The sequence below is a fragment of the Primulina tabacum genome, chromosome 11, assembly GCF_025594145.1.
Source record: "Primulina tabacum isolate GXHZ01 chromosome 11, ASM2559414v2, whole genome shotgun sequence".
Taxonomy (NCBI): domain Eukaryota; kingdom Viridiplantae; phylum Streptophyta; class Magnoliopsida; order Lamiales; family Gesneriaceae; genus Primulina; species Primulina tabacum.
This window is the reverse complement of record NC_134560.1, coordinates 38,398,453-38,417,876: the sequence shown is the minus strand read 5'-3', so window position 1 is coordinate 38,417,876 and position 19,424 is coordinate 38,398,453. Positions and strand designations below refer to the sequence as shown.

The 19,424-nt window shown below is 35.3% G+C and overlaps 3 protein-coding genes and 1 pseudogene across 3 annotated transcripts; 1 reads left to right on the top strand and 3 right to left on the bottom strand.

Annotated features, from left to right (window-relative positions):
• Positions 1-2,127: 2,127 nt before the first annotated feature.
• LOC142519494 (3-oxo-Delta(4,5)-steroid 5-beta-reductase-like) lies at positions 2,128-3,782 on the bottom strand. Its single transcript, XM_075622529.1, has 2 exons — positions 3,529-3,782; positions 2,128-3,439 (listed from the first exon to the last, which is right to left on the bottom strand). Exons 1-2 carry the CDS (start codon positions 3,565-3,567, stop codon positions 2,306-2,308), a joined length of 1,173 nt encoding a protein of 390 aa, XP_075478644.1. The 5' UTR covers positions 3,568-3,782; the 3' UTR covers positions 2,128-2,305.
• Positions 3,783-5,996: 2,214 nt separating this feature from the next.
• On the top strand, positions 5,997-8,977 carry LOC142519493 (uncharacterized). The gene is made up of 2 exons (XM_075622528.1): positions 5,997-6,328; positions 6,404-8,977. The coding sequence occupies exon 2, from the start codon at positions 7,579-7,581 to the stop codon at positions 8,752-8,754; it is 1,176 nt and encodes a 391-aa protein (XP_075478643.1). The 5' UTR covers positions 5,997-6,328; positions 6,404-7,578; the 3' UTR covers positions 8,755-8,977.
• A 3,748-nt stretch (positions 8,978-12,725) lies between these two features.
• LOC142519496 ((S)-8-oxocitronellyl enol synthase ISY1-like) lies at positions 12,726-16,450 on the bottom strand (annotated as a pseudogene).
• LOC142519849 (uncharacterized) lies at positions 15,255-16,473 on the bottom strand. The gene is made up of 2 exons (XM_075622868.1): positions 16,069-16,473; positions 15,255-15,374 (listed from the first exon to the last, which is right to left on the bottom strand). Exons 1-2 carry the CDS (start codon positions 16,471-16,473, stop codon positions 15,255-15,257), a joined length of 525 nt encoding a protein of 174 aa, XP_075478983.1.
• Between the last annotated feature and the right edge of the window lie 2,951 nt (positions 16,474-19,424).

Genomic DNA, 19,424 nt, shown 5'->3' with positions numbered 1-19,424 from the left:
CTTACTTGAACAATATAAACTTTATTTTTAATATTTATATGCGAATAAAAAAATGATTTGCATCTCATTTTGATTCAATTTCTTTTCAAATTTTTCAGTTTGGATTTATGGTTTTTTCGAGTCACATTAAAAGTTAATATTTGCTGATACATTTTGAACTATGTCGTATCTGATTTTTATAATGAAAACAAAAAATAAATATGTTGCACCTAAAATATTTTTCACATAGAAATGTTTTTGCTAAATAAAAATTTTAATTTTTTTTATCACTTTTTGTACTTCATATATAAATTAATTTATATGTAAAATAATTAAATGAAGAATCAATTATTAATTTTTTAACAGTGGTTCAACGTTTATGAGACAAAAAATGATAATATAAGATAATTTTAAATGATCGTACTCTATTTTAAATAAAAATATTATAAATTAGTTTGAACATCAAATTTGTTGAGGGAAAAATAATTTGGTCGATCTGATTTAGTTGATATTTTCTTGTAGAAACGTTAATTATCAAATTATAACTGAATGTTTTTTATGAAAAACGGGTTGAAAGTAGTATTTTAATCAAATTGATTAAATAAACTAATTATTGTTTTTTTCCATTTTTATGTAATTATTGTGGAGTGTATATATAATTCGCGAATTTTTAAAGAACTATTAAAAGAATAAAATAAAATTTGTGATAATTTGTGTTATGCAGTTTTACATAAAAAGATACAATAATAAATCATCGCTGTAAAATTTCAATTAATGAAGATGACATCGTTTCTAGAGTAGACTGTTCGAATGATAAAAATCATATGAACAGAAGATATCTACTTTTAAAACACAACTCTAATATCATTTGTGTATGTAAGTTTTCAACTTCAGAAATCAAACTACTATTCTAATTTTTAAATTGTCATTTTCATCAACTAACAAAAAGTTTTTTTAATAAATTGTCGCTGAAAAAAATCAACGAAGTGTGGTATACAGAGTCAAAATGCATACTGCTTCCAACTTTCAAGTGATCATAATCGATCAAACATGTAGAAAACATAATATAAGCATTGTGAAATGAAACATGAATCTATCATATCAATATTCCACCAAAGAATTGAACCAGAATATTAAAACAAGCTCATCAAGCACTTCTCACAGAAGATTAATTCGATGGTAAAATACGTGAGTATGATTGTGTTTGTAAATTTCAGAATACAAATAACTATAGGTACTATAACATATGTCACTGGAAATATTTTTTTTTTTAGTGAAAAAGAAGTTGAGATGTTTAACAATTATTTACTGTTGTGCAACAATTTGATGATAAAAATGAGGTGATCAAATATGTATATATAAAAGTGAGTGAAAGAGAAAGTGTACATGCATGAAAATGAGTGAAAGAGTCAATTAAATAAATACAAGGATAACCAAAACAAGCTCATCAATCACTTCTCAGAGAAAGATTAATTTGATGGCAAAATACGTGAGTATGATTGTGTTTGTAAATTTCAGAATACAAATAACTATAGGTACTATAACATATGTTACTGGAAATGTTTTTTTTTTTAGTGAAAAAGAAGTTGAGATGTTTAACAATTATTTCTGTTGTGCAACAATTTGATGATAAAAATGAGGTGTTCAAATATGTATATATAAAAATGAGTGAAAGAGAAAGTGTACATGCATGAAAATGAGTGAAAGAGTCAATTAAATAAATACAAGGATAACCAATTAAAGATGAGGGAAAAAATTATACAAATTTAATGATGACAACTAATTAATGAGGACAATAAAGTACAATCACAATTCAATCCGTATATTTATATAGATATAGATTATCTTACCTCTTTTCATCTCTATCATCCTTTGTAAAATTCGGCAGCAAAAATATTTAGGATAAGATTCAATAAAATTGAAGGATGAACTTTTTATTTGTGTTGTGAACATCTCACACAATGCACAACATTTTCTGTAACAAAAAACAATCTACTGCCATTTTGGTGTTCCTAACAAATCCATGCATTTCGATTAGTTTTGTAAACGAACTCGAAAAATCGTCTTACTGTGTATAGACATGCCATTCAGATCAAGATCATATGCAAAAGAAGTTGGTATAAGTGTATAACTCATTCTAACCACACATGAGTTTTCCATTCATTCCACGAACATCATTGAACAAATCTAAGATGTGAAACACATACAACTATATGCCAAGAAAAACATGCATGAACAGGGGAGAACAACAAAGGAAACATGAATTCAAGATTTAGCAAAATGCCAAAGGAAACCACGAGCAGACAAGGAATGGAAAGACGACGTCCTAAGGAACGATCTTGTAAGCTTTCACTTTGTCAATCCAAGAAACGAACGAGTTCTTGGAATTCCTGAATCCCAGAAAACCATGCTCCTTGCTCTTGTTCATAGTATCCAACAAGCACTCACTCCCAAGTACAAGATCACTGAGCCACCATTTCCCGACATCTTCTAACTTAGTCGGTGTTAATCCATTATCCCTCACGATATCATCCCAAACGGATCCTTTATCCTTCATCAACTCCTGTAATGTCAGCTTCTCATGACCCTCCTCGAACTCGGCATACTCGACATCAAACTGCTCCGCCAACATTTTCCAAAAGCTCTTCCACTTGAACACATCACCATTACTCACATTGAATACCTCATTCTTAGCATAAGAGTCCACTGCTGCCCATATATGATGCTCGGCAATCAAATCCGCATCGGAGCAGTCTGAGTACCCATCCCAAGCAACCTTACACCCCGGAAACCGCAGAGCCACCCCCTCATGCTTACAGATAGCCGCATAAACACAAAGGGTCCCCACCAAATTCATCAGACTATACGGAGAAAACCCGAATATGTTCCCAGGTCGATGAACAGACCATGTCAAACCTTCCTTCTTCTCTGCCTCTTCAAACAAAGTATCCTCCAGTGTATAGTAAAAATTTATATGATCCAACCGGGGTAAACTCTCATCAAAAGGAGAATCGTGGGTTGCTATCTTTCCAAGTGACTCGAATGGCCCCATGTAATGCTTCCTACCAGTCTGTAAACTGATCTGTTTCAAATCAGGGCAATTAGGTATCACAACATCAAGAACATTTTTCAGCATTCTACCATTGGCCTCACAATTTTCTGTCTCTAAAGATCGATTAGTCCAGGCGACGTAGAACACATGAGTGACATCGGTGAGAGGTCCGAGCTTCTCCTGCACGTCATCCACGTTGGATATGTCACAACTGACGTAGTTGATCGGGTTGTCTTCATTCCACGTGGGGCGAGGGCGGCGAGCGACACCGTAGACTTTCCAGGGGCCGCCGGGAGTGTCGGACAGCGGCAAGATCTCCGCCAAGCTGTTGCCCACGATTCCCGTCACCCCAATTATCAGTGCCACGCTCTGATGCTTAGAAGGTACCTCATCTTCTTTAAATTTTTTCTGTTTCAACGAATAGCTCGATCAAATTACGAAAGTGAGTTGACACAAAACATGAATGATCCAATATGAAGATTTGACTGATTGATTACCTTTGCAGCGCCGATTGCTCCTGCCCACCACCAGCTCATTCTTCTTCTTTCCACGTACAAGGACAGAGTCGGAGGGAAGATTTGATCAAAAGGGTTGAACTTGGTGGATTTTTGTAGGGAAACCGAAGACAAGATGGGTGATTCTGGGCAGATGATTTATGCTTACGCAGCTGAAGAAGCCATTGGAGTTGAATTCGCCATATTTATTTGCTGGTGATTGAGAAATGTACAGCTCAAATCTCAAAGACGTGGCGAATTCTATCATATTATATTTGCTTCATTGTCTTAAAATTCATTTAAATATATAAATCACGTTGCAACATTTTCTTTCTGACAAATCTTTACACGTGTTAAGATTCTTGTTTTTTTTATAAAAAAATAAATAAATTTTTTATTTTTTTATTATACTAGTTAATTAGTATGAAATTTAAAGAAAATCAAAATAAATTTTTTGCTTCCCCATAATGTTTTTATTTTAAAATTAAGTTCCAATCTAGGTGTCCAAGTCAAATACTTAATTTATAAAATTGGACACTTCTAGGTTTCCACCCAATCTCAATGATGTTTACGTATGTATATGATTTTAAAATTTTAGAAATATGTGATATTGTGTTTGAATCTTATTGGATAAAATATTTTTTAAATGTTAATTATAAGTAGTGATTATTTTCAAATATGTGAATAAATATCATTAATTTTTTTTATTTTTTTATGTTAAGAATGAAAAAAACGTCACCCATGAAATAAAAAATGGAAAAATTGCTTTCATACGAATGAAAACAATCAATCACCCATGATATTTTAGTCACCTAGCTCCCACTGAGGAATATGGGATCCACACTTATTTATGCATTCACTCAAATACACTTTCCCTCCTATCTAGCATTTATACGTTACATTTCAGTCGGATGTATTTCACACATATAATTTTATGAATTACAATTCAGTCGGATCCTTTTTCCGAATACACGCTTGTACATTGCACTTCAGTCGGATTTCTTCCCACACACATATTTACTTGGTACTCTTACATGTGATGACTCCGCTTCATATTCGACGACAGTTGGTTTGATGTTGTGGTTATTTGATGTAGGATGATGGGTGAAGATGAGTTTGTATATGATGTTGAGTGTTGGTTGTTTGAAAGGAGTTTTTCATTGATTTTTATATCTTGATCTAATTAAGTCCACTCATTTCATCAGTTTCCAATGAAGTCATATGTTAGCTTAAAAACTCACTCTGATTATTTTTTCAATTGATCCCCTAATGAAAACAAAACACAATCAATATGATAAAAGTGGCATAACGGCCAACTTCATTTAATCATTTTTATCATCGAGTAATAAAAAAACAATTATTTAGAAGAGTCACGGAAAGTTTTGAAACAAAACATCAAATATATGCAACAATTGCTAGAAAGCCTAATCTTATAACAATGTCTTTAATGAATTATTTAGCTGTAGTAATGTTACTAGACATCGTGTCTTGAAAGTTTCTGGAATGACTTTCTTTATAATCATCATGCACATGCGGTTGAACATCTCCCACTTTTCGAACTCACTTTTTTAATTAGAGATACTCTTATCAGTAATAGTCGGAGGACAGACAATAATTACCACAAGATCCAAATTCATGACTCCGATAACTATAAGCAGATTCTCTTGACGTGATTTGAAGCTTGAGCCATTTAACATCATAATTGAATTAATGTTGTAACTGATATTCTCAAGATTCAAATCTGAACAGAAAATAAAACCACAATAATACATGCTCAACAATTATCCATACAAAATAATCAATAATTTCAAATAATATAAACATCATAACATGACACCGAACACTCCATTAATGTAGTATCTTTATATAAAACATTAACTTGTAAGTGATGGGACACAATTGTCAAACACTGATAATAATTAACATGTCAAATAATAATCTTCATTTGGACCGATTTATTATTCACGTGTAAAAGAAAAAACCAAATAACTCACATTTTTACTTCCACAAGTGCATACGTAATCATATTAAATATTAAACTTCATTTAAACTGATCAATATTTATATAGATTATATACACAACTTTTTATATTTCAAAATAAATTAATTTCTACAAAAGACGTCATTCTGTTGATATTTTGTTTCAATCAATATATTTTAACAAAATATATAAAAAAACAACCTTATTATTATTTGAATAGTTGAAAATTCAAAACTTTAAACCGAATCAACCATGATCTGTAAAAAAATCGGACAGAAGCCGGAGCGCAGGGGCACTCACTTTAAGGCGCACACGTGCTCCATTTTTCTGCACATAAGCTGTAGCGCACGCACATCTGATTCTAGTGCACCTGCGCTGCCCTTGCTGCCCAACAATTTTGCTTCACCGCATGCCGCCGGAAAGTGGTGTGGGTCGGCCAATTCAATCATATCGACTAAATTCAGGTGGTCTTAACCCTAATATCAAATTTCCGATTTTTTAATAAAAAAAATTGAATAGAAATTCGAAATTATCAGTCTTAGATTCATGAAAATTTGTTTACAAGAAAAAAAAAATTCCCATTCTGGATTGGGAACAATATGCATCAACTTTTTAAAAAAATAAAATAAAATCTCAATGATTTAACATGATGACTCTGATAACACCTATTGGAAAATAAAAATATAATAAACCCATAATCTATCATGTCATATCATAAAAAATTAATCAATAAGGTGAAACGGAAGTGTACCTCAAGCCATAATCATTTAAAACTCTAGAATGAGTGGTTGCTCTCCAAGATCTAAGCATTCTTCCTCAAGAGTCCCCTCAAGCCATAATCATTTAAACCTTTAGAATGAGCGGTTGATTTTCCAGATCTAAGTTCTTCCTCAAGAGTGCCTTTAGTTTCTCCCTGGATTTATTTCTAATAATGAGATTTAGACATAGTAGAACGTGATATGCGAGATCTGGGGATCACAACCATTATATAGATAATTCTGTTAATTATCTTCTGATATTTTTATTTTAGTCCATTATAAAAATAGAAATTACACTTTAGTATGTACACATCAAAGACATAGATCATATGAGTCATCATTTTCCATGACAAATAGATGTTATGGCTAAAAATAGTAGAGAACTGATTCGAACGTGCATGCGGATGAAAATGATATCAGAGAACAATTTCAATCGTGCTTGTAGAATTCCTATGACATATCAATTTAAGGTTACCCCAAGAATCATGGCACGGGTTTCATTTATCGAAAGGCATGCCCAGCAACAATGTAAGTCCAAAGTATCAAAGCAATATCGAATCGGTTTTATATCACTACCACTGCAGGCCAAATGGAGTAAAAATATAGCACGGATGATATTTTTGTTAGCAAATACAAATACCACAGCGTACGATTACTCAGCTTAAGCATCACAAATCACAAGTAGATTTAGCAAGAAAATGAAAACACGAGATAAGTTGATGAGTGATCAGACGGATATCCACCGATCGCATGGCCACAGGGTGAGTTTTATCTTGCAAATGATGTTTGAGTTTTTGCAGCCAAGTAGCTAGAAATAGACTCAGAAAATTGGTAAAGGTGGGACCGAAAATAAATACTGATCTGAGATACTTCTAAGATTGAAATATACTCTAAATATTTCAATAGTTTTAACTATGCTCCCGTGCTATATCCACACTTGTTCCTCGATCCAAAAAAAATTAATTCTTGACCCTTCCAAAATTGATATATCTAAGTATAGTGTTAACTTAAAGATTCGAGAAGGGAATCAATAATACCCAAGGATTAACATTATCGGTATTGTAAATTTAAATTTATTGACTTGCCTCCTATTCAATTTATAAAATAGACATCATGACCAAAACACTCATGGTACTACCTGTTGTACAACATGTTTTTTGGAGACAAAAAGGTGGAAATAAGCCTATTTTACAAATAGATGTGCAAGGAAGTCCATAATTTTAAATGACCTTCGATAATAAAGTGTTCCATGCCACAGCAAACGTGGAACAGTTCATACACCTTGCCCGTGTCGAGAAGATGTAATAACCTCTAATGTTAAATGTCTTTTTTCGGTTCGTAGTTCTTTTTGCAATTCATTCTATACTCTTAAATGGGGAATGCGCGAACCTCACAATTACCGTTGACTCCTTCGATCTTAAGGCGTACGAATCTTACACTAAACAAACCTACGCCCAAGCTGTGATTAATGGCAAGCCTACTGCGGCAGGGTGGGGGAACTCCAATATTCCCAGGACCATCAAAGATAAGGGGGAGTCTAATTGCTGTCACAAGGGTAAGATGGGGGAAGAGCAAAGGAGTTCGCCTTCAAATTCTGCAAACACGGGGTTATCAGAAAATTCACTGCCGGCTAATCAGCGGATGGGAAGAAGGGTAGAGAAAATACTAAAAAGAGTTGTACCAAAAAATTTAGAGGACTTCAGACATTCTCCAATTCAATCAGTTTCCATCAAAGAAGCTGAATACAGGAACTTACATAAGCCTGACACCGATCAAAACAAGCTACTGCCACCTTACGGACAGACTTACGGCAGAAGGAATAAGAAATCAATCAACGAGGATGTGGTGTTCAATGAAGTCAGAGGGGGGCTGGACGTGGATGAACTTAACAGGGAGGATTTGAGCAACATAGGGGAAATCGATCTTGATGATGAAGAGGTTAATAGTTTTGATGATCAACAAGACGACCTTAGGGACGACAATTTTGATTCCTCGGAAGCTGGAAGCGATATATCGTCTCAAGCAGAACTCAAGGCTGATACCGATATAGATGAAGTGGAGATTCATGAACTGTTCACACAGGAAGAAGAAAATACGCCCATCTCAGAGCCATCTCTTATTGAAAACACTAAACCTCTAGTGGGTAAGGTACTTTCTTGTTTCCATTCATCTAGTCTTAATCATTCCTTCAAACTTCACGCTCTTTTTCCCGCCTCTTTCTCTGCTATGGGGTTTTCTAGTGGGTTGTTAGGAGGAGTGCAATCAAGCATACATGACAAGTCGGGTTGCGAGAGTGAAGCTTCAAAAGGAAAGGTAGTGGAGGTCAGTTTTAGGGATGAAAGGGAAACTAGGGATGTGGGAACAGAGTACACTTCGAAGAAGGAACACAATAAGACTTTGGGCTGCTTAAGCAAAGAATTGAGCAGGCTAAAATGGGGGATCAATTATGATAAAGTCTCGAGTTCGAAGGGAGCAAACAGGTTGATATGAAGATATGCTCGTGGAACATTAGGGGGGGAGGGTCTTTGAGAAGAAGGGAACTAGTACGAACGGTTATTAGAAAGGAAAATCCAAACATCGTCGTGGTTATAGAGACTAAGAAAATTGTGGTTGATCGTTGTTTCGTCGCAAGTTTGTGGAAATCAAGATTCGTCGATTGGGTATGTTTACCAGCGGAAGGAAGATCAGGGGGGAATTATAGTGATGTGGGAGTGGTCTTAGTAACTGATAATTTGATCGGGAATTTCTCAGTGTCTATTGAAATCAAGTGGAAAGATGACATTAATTGGTGGTTCACTACAAAGTACGGCCCATGCAAACCAAGACAAAGAGATTTATTTTGGGATGAATTAGCGGGTTTGAATTCCATTTGTGGAGAAAGGTGGTGCGTAGGAGGCGACTTTAATGTGGTTCGAAACTTGAGCGAAAAAATGAATAGCAATTCATATACCACAAGTATGTACTAGCTTTGACAAGCTAATAGACGAGTTGGATCTTCACGACCCTCCTCTACTGAATGCTAAGTTTACTTGGTCAAATCTTTGGGCTAATCCAAATGTTGCAGACTAGATAGATTTTTCATTCAGGGGGTTGGAAGGACATCTTCCCTTCGTTCAGACAAACGGTACTACCAAGAATTACATCGGATCACTACCCCATTTTGTTGGACACTGCGAAATTGAGATGGGGTCCTTCACTGTTCAGGTTCGAGAATGCTTGGTTGTTGCACCACAAATTCAAAGAGAAGGTCGCAGCATGGTGGAATACATGTAGCACGCAGGGGTGCGAGGGTTATAGGTTCATGAGTAAACTCAAAGAAATAAAAATTAAAGTCAAAAAATGGAACATTGAGGTCTTCGGTCATGTGAATGTCAGAATTTCGGAGTCGCAAAATAAAATCTCGCAATTGGACGCGAAAGAGGAGGGGGGAAATTGGTCTGCCAACTTACAAGAGCACCGAAGAGAGGCAAAATGTGAGCTGGAAACTTTATACATCCGAAGATTTCAAATGGAGAATCAAAAAGCGAAAGTAAAATGGCTCAAAGAGGGAGACCAAAACACTAAGTTTTTCCACTCACTGTTGACTGGCCGAAGGAATAGAGCAATGATCGACAAGATAGAGTTGGAGGATGGGTCGGTGGTTTCAGAAGAGGAAGAGATCGAGAACAAAATCGTTGGGTTTTACAAAGATTTATATAGGGCATCGGAAGGAGACGGAACGGGTATTGAGGGGTTGAAGTGGAGGCCAATAGATTCAATTGAGGCAGAACATTTGGAGGTGTATTTTTCGGAGGATGAGATCAGAGGAGCGGTTTTTGACTGCGATGGATTCAAAGCACCGGGGCCGGATGGTTTTACATTGGCTTTCTATCAGAAAAATTTGGATACAGTTAAAACGGATCTTATGAAAGTATTCGCTGAATTCTTTGAGGGAGGAATTGTCAATGGATCTACGAATGAGACTTATATCTGCCTTATACCAAAGAAAAAAGAAGCGATGAAGATTAAAGACTTTCGACCAATCAGTCTGACAACGAGTTTATACAAAATTTTGGCAAAAGTTTTGACAAACAGATTGAAGGTAGTAATGAGTAACACAATTGCGGAAAATCAATGCGCATTCATAAAAGGAAGACAGATAACTGATTGTTGTCTAATAGCCAATGAAGTTGTGGAGGAGTATAGAAGGAAAAAGAAAAAATGCTGGATATTGAAAGTTGATTTGGAAAAAGCTTATGATAATGTAGATTGGAGATTTGTTGATTTTGTGCTTAAAAGGAAAGGGTTTGGAGAAAAGTGGAGGAAGTGGATTAAGGGATGCATCTCTAATGTCTCGTTCTCGATATTTATCAACGGAAGACCACGAGGGAAGTTTAAAGAGGAAAGAGGACTCAGACAAGGAGACCCTTTATCTCCTTTCCTATTTAATCTAGTGATTGATGGATTGGACGGTTAGGTAGACAAGGCCAAGGCGGATAATGTTGTAAGAGGACTTGTGGTTGGAAGGGATAAAATCGAAATTTCACATATCCAGTTTGCATATGATACGCTCTTCCTTGTACAATCTGAAAGCCATTTGATGACAGCGGTAAAAATATTGAAAGTGTTTTGCAGCAAATCGGGACTCGAAAATTAACTTCGAAAAAAGTTCAGTTTTGGGTTTGAACTACTCGGAGGAGGATGTCGACAAGATGGCAAGAACAATTGGGTGCAAGAAATAACAATGGCCAATTAAGTATCTTGGGGCACCTTTGGGATGTAATCCGATGAAAATGGAATTCTGGGAACCCGTGGTTTCAAAAATGTCAAAAAAATTGGCGAGTTGGAAAAAGTCATTTCTATCAAGAGGAGGTCGGTTGACATTGATTAAATCGGTACTAAGTGCCATGCCAACTTACTTTATGTCCCTTTTCAAAGTACCTACTCGAGTGGCACAGCTTGTGGAAAAATTGATGAGGGACTTTTTGTGGGATGGACCCGATGGGGAGACGCATTCCCATGTTGTTAGTTGGGAACAAGTGTGCAAGCCGAAAGAGAGAGGAGGACTTGGTTTGGGTAACATACGGTTGAGAAATTTGGCACTTTTAGGTAAATGGTGGTGGAGATGTGCAGTGGAACAAGAATCTTTGTGGAAAAAAGTTTTGGCAAGCATTTACGGGATTCAAGAAAATGTTAGTGACGTAAGGTTGGCGAAAAACTCCACTTTGAGAAGACCATGGAGGTTTATCTCTCGTTCTTACTCGACTTGTCATCACTTGATTGGCACGATGCTTAAGGGGGGAAATGTCCTCCGATTCTGGGAGGATAGGTGGGTGGGGGTGTTGTCCTTCAAAAAGTGTTATCTTAATCTTTTCCGTCTTTCATCGTTGATTAACAAGCCAATCAATCACTTTTATTCTGTCAACGATTCTCAAGGTGTATCTAACTTTCAGTGGGATGTGAGGTTCAGAAGAGGGTTAAACAACATAGAGTTGGGAGAGTTCGGTGATCTTTTAGGTGTCTTAGACTCAGCTAGGCTGTGCGTGGGGTTAGTGGATGTTCGGGTTTGGTTAGGTGATCCTTCTGGTGTTTTCTCAGTCTCATCTCTCTACGACTCTTTCTTTTCAGTTAACTCATTTCAAGTTTTCCCATACTATTCTAACATCTGGCAAGTACCGATACCACTGAAGGTAAAGGTGTTTTCTTGGATTGTGGCTTTGGGAAAATTGCAGAATTGTGATGCGGTGCAGAAACGAAGGCCGGGCATTGTATTATCACCCCAGTGGTGTACTCTATGCAAGGAATCTGAGGAAAACCAAGATCATATTCTGTTGCATTGTTCATTTACGACTAGAATCTGGAACAAAGTTATCCAACAATTGGGATTCGAGTGGATTTTCCCAAGCGGTTCGAAAGACATGTTTCTCATGGAACCGGGATTCCTAAAGGGGAAGGTACTTCAAAAATTTTGGTACATAGTTGTCCATTGCATCTTCTGGATGGAGCGCAACAATAGAATCTTCAGAGATAGAGATGACTCGTGGGAAGAATTATGGGAGAAGATCAAATTCCGAGTGGCGAGCTGGACGATCGTTATACCACAGTTTCAGCATATGACGGTCTCGGACCTTGTTAGAGATTGGAGTTTTATCTATTGTTAGCAAATTAGTGATAAAGTGCTATAGGCTATCTACTGTGGGATTTCGATTTTGATTTTCATGGTGTGTGGACCGCTCATCCACTAAATTTGTAAACTCGTTTTATATTATAATAAATCTTAGTTTCTCATCAAAAAAAAATTTGAATCTATTTTTGAAATACTTCAATGGATTGTAGAAGATGATTATGATAGATCCTCACAATAACCGTCCACGAATTCTACTGGGTTGTGTGACATATTGTTCACAAGTTAAGAGATGCAAGAAGAGAAGACCACAAATTAGTAACATTTACCATCTAGCTACAACTTATACCCGGCACAACTTTATATTGTGCATTGCGTCTAATCACAGGATTATGAAATTGATAATGATAAACTCTCATGTAGAATTTATGGTGCATGTAAACACTTTCTTTCACTACTGGCTCTGTATTTCATTAGCATCCTAATGAAATACGTTCAGATAATAAAAGTTCAGCTTCAGCAGGCAAACGCTGCATTTAAGTAATGTTCCCTTTCTTTCCAAGAACGGCATTGAACAAATCTACAATGTGAAATATAAACAGACACGAGCCAAGGAAAACATGAACAGATATGAAAATTCAAGATTAACAAAATAAACTCACATGTAAAGGAATCGAACCAAGGAACAATGTTGTAAGCTTTGACTTTGTAAATCCAAGAAATGAACGAGTTCCTTGAATTCCTGAATCTCAGAAAACCATGTTCCTTGCTCTTGTTCACAGTATCCAAAAAACCTAAACTCCGCAGAACAAGATCACTGAACCACCCATTCCCAACATGTTCTAACTTAGTCGGTGTCAAGCCATTATCCCTCAAGATTTTGTCCGAAACGGATCCTTTATCCTTCATCAGCTCCTGTAATGTTAGCTTCTGACCCTCCTCAAACACGGTATATTCAAACTGTTCTGCCAACACTTTCCAATAGCTCTTCCATTTAAACACATCACCATTGCTCACATCAAAGGCCTCAAGCTTAGCATACGGATACACTGCAGCCCATATATGATGCTCGGCAATCAAATCCGCATCAGAGCAATCTGAGTACCCATCCCAAGCAGCCTTACACCCTGGAAACCGCAGAGCAACCCCCTCATGCTTACAGATAACGGCATAAGCACAAAGGGTCCTAACCAAATTCATCAGACTATACGGAGAAAACCCCAATATGGTTCCTGGTCGATGCACTGACCATGTCAAACCTTCCTTCTTCTCCACCTCCGCAAACAAAATATCCACAAGTGTATAGTAAAAATTAATATGATCCAACCGGGGGTAAACTCTCATCAAAAGGAGAATCATGAATTACTATCTTTCCAAATGACTCAACTGGCCCAAAGTAATGTTTCCTACCAGTCTGTAAGCAAATATGTTTCAAACCAGGGCAATTAGGTATCATAACATTAAGAACGTCCTTCAAGATTCTCCCGTTGACCTCACAATTCTCAGCCTCTGTAGATAGACTAGCTCAGGTGACCTAGAACACATGGGTGATATCAGTGAGAGCTCCAAGCTTCTCCTGGGCGTCATCCGCGTCGGATATGTCGCATTTGATGTAGTTGATCGGATTGTCGCCATTCCAAGTGGGGCGATGGCATCGGGCGACACCCCAATTATTAGTGCTACGCTCTGATGCTTGAGGAGTGCCTCATCTTCATCGAAATTGTTCTGTTTCATTCAATTGCTAAACAAATTACGAACATAAATCGACACGAAAATGAACCATAAAAATATGATGACCGAGTGATTACCTTAGCAGCGCCAATTGCACCGGTCCACCCCCAGCTCATTTTGGACAGATTCGGAAGGAAAATTCGATCAAAATTGAGATTTTGTAGCAGAAGATTGAATAAATTGATCAGTGATTTAAGGCAGAAATTCCAGCATAGAGTGCAAGCCCAAGTGAAGTCAAAAGTGTTGAATTTGGTGATTCAGAAATGGATTGCTGGAATCTCAAAATACGATGTTGTTGTTGTATTAAATGATTAAATAATGTCTCCACGTTTTCTTTTCTAACATTTAAAATTTGACACGTGTTCAGACATTGTCATAAAATGAAACTCGTATTCAATATGATTCGATTGATGATGCAACTAGTCTTATTATGCACAATTGATTTTTTAAAAAACTTTGTTATAAAATTTAGTGAAACTCAATATTCAATTTTTATTTGACGTGAATTTTCAAGATATATTTTTTTAAGAAATCAAATATATAATTTTCAATTTTAACAAGAACACTCTTTAATTCATTATTAAATATTAGTTTCGTGTGTTATGTGCATGTTCATTAGTTTGTTTTAAAATAAATATTTTTGTTTGAAAAAATGAAAATTTTATGATTTTATTAAGTTTTTAGTTTTTTCATCAATTTATTTTTTCATGAAAAAAATTGAGTACATGAAGGAAAAATAGCTAAAATTATACCAAAACACTATTTTATCTCTAATAATGAGGCTCAAATATCATAGCATACATGATTTAAAATCGATTACATGATCAAGTCAATATCATGGTACAAATCCAACAAAAGCTCAAGATTAGTCTGAATCCACGAAAACTAGACCGTGCGCCAAGTTGGTAAACCATGATATCAGTTATTTCTGCAAGCACCACATTTGAAGTTTTCAAGTAGATACTTAGCAAAAATTACTCGTAAACCTAGTAATGATCATTCCAAGATGCTTGTCTAAAAGGGAAGGAAGAAAAGGCAAAGCTAGAGCGTACTGGTGTTTCCTAAGAGTGATGTAATAACAAACAAACCTCACTGATGGAAAGAGGCTTTTCATTTTTGTGCTGTAGGGACACACTCCTTATGGTAGGTTGCTTTCTCATTTAAGAAAGTGTGGACTGATCAAACCAGCAATCTCAAGAAACCCGATACGTTCCTTTCCTCCAAAAATTTTCTTCAGCTTCTCATCACATATGATGACTTTCTTGTCCGCGGGATCCTTAGGTGAAGAGAAAACCAAGTCACACGGGTAAAATCATGTAATATTTGTGAATGCACTTAAAAACTACGAATCGTAAAAATCAATATGGACGAAGGAATCTCATATTACCAAAATACAGAACAGTAAGCCGCGTGAAAATTATTTGTGGTAATCAGAAACAGGATGCACATTAGATGGCACCAAGGATAACCAAAATTGTCTTCATTTAACCATGAAATCTTTTATGATAACCACATTCAGAAGAATACCCAAATACAGTATCAATCATAGAAATTTCTGACTAAAAAAACATGAGCAAATCAGAATTTATGTATCCACAAAATCAGACTGCTGAAGAAAACTTGGCAGCAATTAGTTGTCAAATGGAGGGACATGAAAATAGGAAAAAAGTTCAGTTGAGTGAAAAGTGAGTAAATAGTTTATGATGTATCAACACCACTAAAGTCAACTAAAATCCTCCTACTGGTGGACAAAGAAGAATCTTCCCACCTTATCAATGATTTTCTAGCAACTAAAAGTTTTTCCACTATAGCACCGATGATGATTCTTGTTAGCAAACTAAGATGTCACGAAGTACGATCACTCAGATGAAGCATAAAAAATCACAAGTAAATTTAGCAAGAAAAATGAAAACTCAAACAGGCTATGGTTTTTCATAAAACTTAGCGTAATATTCATAACAGGTGTATACCTGAAGATCGTACTGTTTGATGTACGCCCAAATCTCTTTGAGTACTAGAGCACGGGGAATCTCAGTGACGCCGCCGCCAAGGAATTCCTGCATCTCCGGCGAAATCCGGCGAGGCTTCATTATACCACTCGGCTCACGCTTCTTCGTCTCCGTAGCCGGTTTCGAAGCAGCAGCTACCGTTACAGCACGCGAGTGAGCGGGAACGAGCCGGGAACTCGCCGCAGGAGAAGAGTTCACGAACGACGCCGTATGTACTGTTGGGGAAGACACCCAATGAAATCGCCATTTGCAAGTGATGAATATGAGTGTAATGATCGGCTTAGGGTTTGAAACGAAGAAGATAAGAGTCTTGAAAATACGGAGGGTGGGAAAACTCGAAACCCGAACCCGAATGTTCTGACCCATTTTCAATTGGCTGGACCCATTTGTGAATATGGACTTCTCTTGTTAGGCCCAAATTGTTTAAGGCCTCCAAGTCATAATTGGTTACATTATGATGATCGATGAGTTAATTTAACTGCTCCAAGATCTCATCAAATAATCATTATTCATCATAGATATGTTAATTATAGAGATAACGTACAAAAATAAACGTAGATTATTGAACATTTCAGACAAGTAATATGAAAAAGATCTTTTTATTGATGTATATTTGGTACTTTTGATTTTTTCTTGTTAACATGATGGCCTAAAATACATTAACAATTAAAAGTAGGGATGATATATCGTACCCTATCGTACCGTACCAAAAATTATATATCGTATACCGTACTGTGTAAGAAAAATATGATACATGTTAAAAGAAGTATCGTGTAGGAATTGGCGACGGCCATTGCCTACATATTTTGACGAAACTTGCGTACGCAACCTCAACTTTAGAAAATTGAGATGCGTACACGTTTCTTCTTTTGACATTCAGACTCCCGATTTTTCTCGTTGATGGTATGAGATGCCTATAAATAGAGAAGATTGAGGTCCCTAAGCACACACATCTCATAAGAAATATACACCATCTACAGAGAACGTGAAGTGCTTAGAAGGCTTCAACCGAAAGAAAATCAGAGAAATCAAAAAATTTTCAATGGCCGAAGGATAATTCTAGATCTGCTTCTGCATATTATATCATGTTTATATATATATGTGCAGAAACATGATTTTTTAGAAAAAATCTATCATTTGGTATCAGAGCCGTGATACATCTGCCTTGAAAATTTGTTTTCTGAAAATAAGCGATATCATAAAATTTCTTTTGAAGTTTTTGTATAAGAAACTTATCAGTTCTCGGTTGCACTTTGAAGTTCTTCTTTGAAGTCTTGAAGATTATAATTGATTCTCGAATTTTTTAAATGAAATGAGAAATATTGTTTCGGGAGGAAAATTTGCAGAAAACTTTCTGAAACGTTGAAGAAGAACAATTGTGCATAAAGACATTTAATTATCGTTCAGATAACTTAACGTGTATGCATTCAATGAATTGAATTATTGAGCCTGCAATCAATTAACTTTGTTTTTATTTTATTATTTTTTTAAAATAATAATAATAATAATAATGTGGGACCCACAATTAATGTTGCGGGACACACAACATTTGAAAATTGATAAATTATCGGGAATCAATTCAAATTGTTATTATTATTATTATTTTTATAATAATAATAATAAATTAATAATAATTAATGTGATATGGAATTATATGTATAATTCGGTATATATATAGCATTTGGTTAAATAATTTGTACACATTAAAATATTTGCAAAGATCGACGTAATTTTTAATACATATTTAGAAATTATTTTTGCATGTTAGATATAATGTCAAATATTATGGATAAGTGTTTGATGTGTACATGCAAATTTAATATTATGTTTGCATTTATTCTTGAAATTTAAATGCAAATGATATTGAAAAATATTTTTGTAAATCAATATTCACGTTATGTTCATATTAAATTATATAAGTTGTTTATAATTTGAAATGAACATATTAAGTAATATGTGAATATAATATTATAAAATAAAATATTTCAGATATTCACAAATGAACAAATAATCCTCACTTTATCACTACTCTGATAAAAGAGAAAAACTGATGAGGAGTTCACATTTTTACGTAAATATGGTCCTCACTTTATCACTACTCTAATGGAAGAGAAAAACTGATGGGGAATGTATTTGTTCATATTAAGTAAAAATGTGAATTTAAGTTATTTAATGAAAAAATTTTGGCTTATAAAGATTCACATAAATGTGGATAATTAAAGTGAATAATAATTATAAGGTGACATGAGAAAACATGATCTGGGGAGTTCTTCATAGATCGGTTTAAACTGCCTTGACTAGCCACTGGTCTCCCTGAGGAACGTTGCTCTGACTATGAGTTAGGTATTTAAAGGGCCTTAGCACTACCTATCTTTTCTGGAAGCACTCTTGGAAAATGTTGATTATGTTACTAAATAATTATTATATAAAGTATTAAAGTAAAGCCAAAATTTTGTCCGGTGAACCGTATAATTTTAAATAATTGAGGAATAGCCACAGCATACTTAATTATGAAAAATTGTGCATTAAGTGTATTTGGATCACATAATGGACATCAATTGTAATTAGTTATATAAACATAATAAATTTTACCACATATGGATTTTTATTATATTTATATAACTAATTAGGTTAAAATATCAAATTATATTTTTCTTAATTTACCCACAGGAGTTAAGGAAAATACATTTTGATAGTTTTATCATAAAGTTACAGAAAAATCTTATTGAATTAAAATTTTAGCCCACGAGCAAATTTTATGTCACTAGATTTGTAAAACATGGATTACATTTGTAAAACATGATATTGTCTCAAAATTTTAAGCATATGATATTTTGTGCAGTCATGCAACATGCAAGTTTTTCTGATATGAAATGTGACATTCCCGAACTAAAGGGCGATGATTATAAAATATGGAAAGAAAGAATTCTTCTTCAATTGGGGTGGATGGATATTGATTATGCTATACGGAAAGATGAACCATCTGCTATTACTGAAAATAGTATTCCGGATGATGTTGATCTTTATGAAAAATGGGAGCGATCTAATCGACTCTGCGTAATGTTCATAAAGACCAAAATCTCTGCTGGTATGCGTGGTTCTGTCGATCAGCATAATAATGTCAAAGAATTACTGAAGGCTATTGATAAACAGTTTCAGTCTTCAGATAAGACACTTGCAAGCACCCTAATTATGGAATTTTTTTCATTAAGGCTCACCAGTGTGAGAGGTGTGCGAGAGCACATTATGAAAATGCGGGACATAGCGGCTCGGCTCAAGACACTTGAAGTGAAAATGTCTGAGACTTTTCTTGTGCA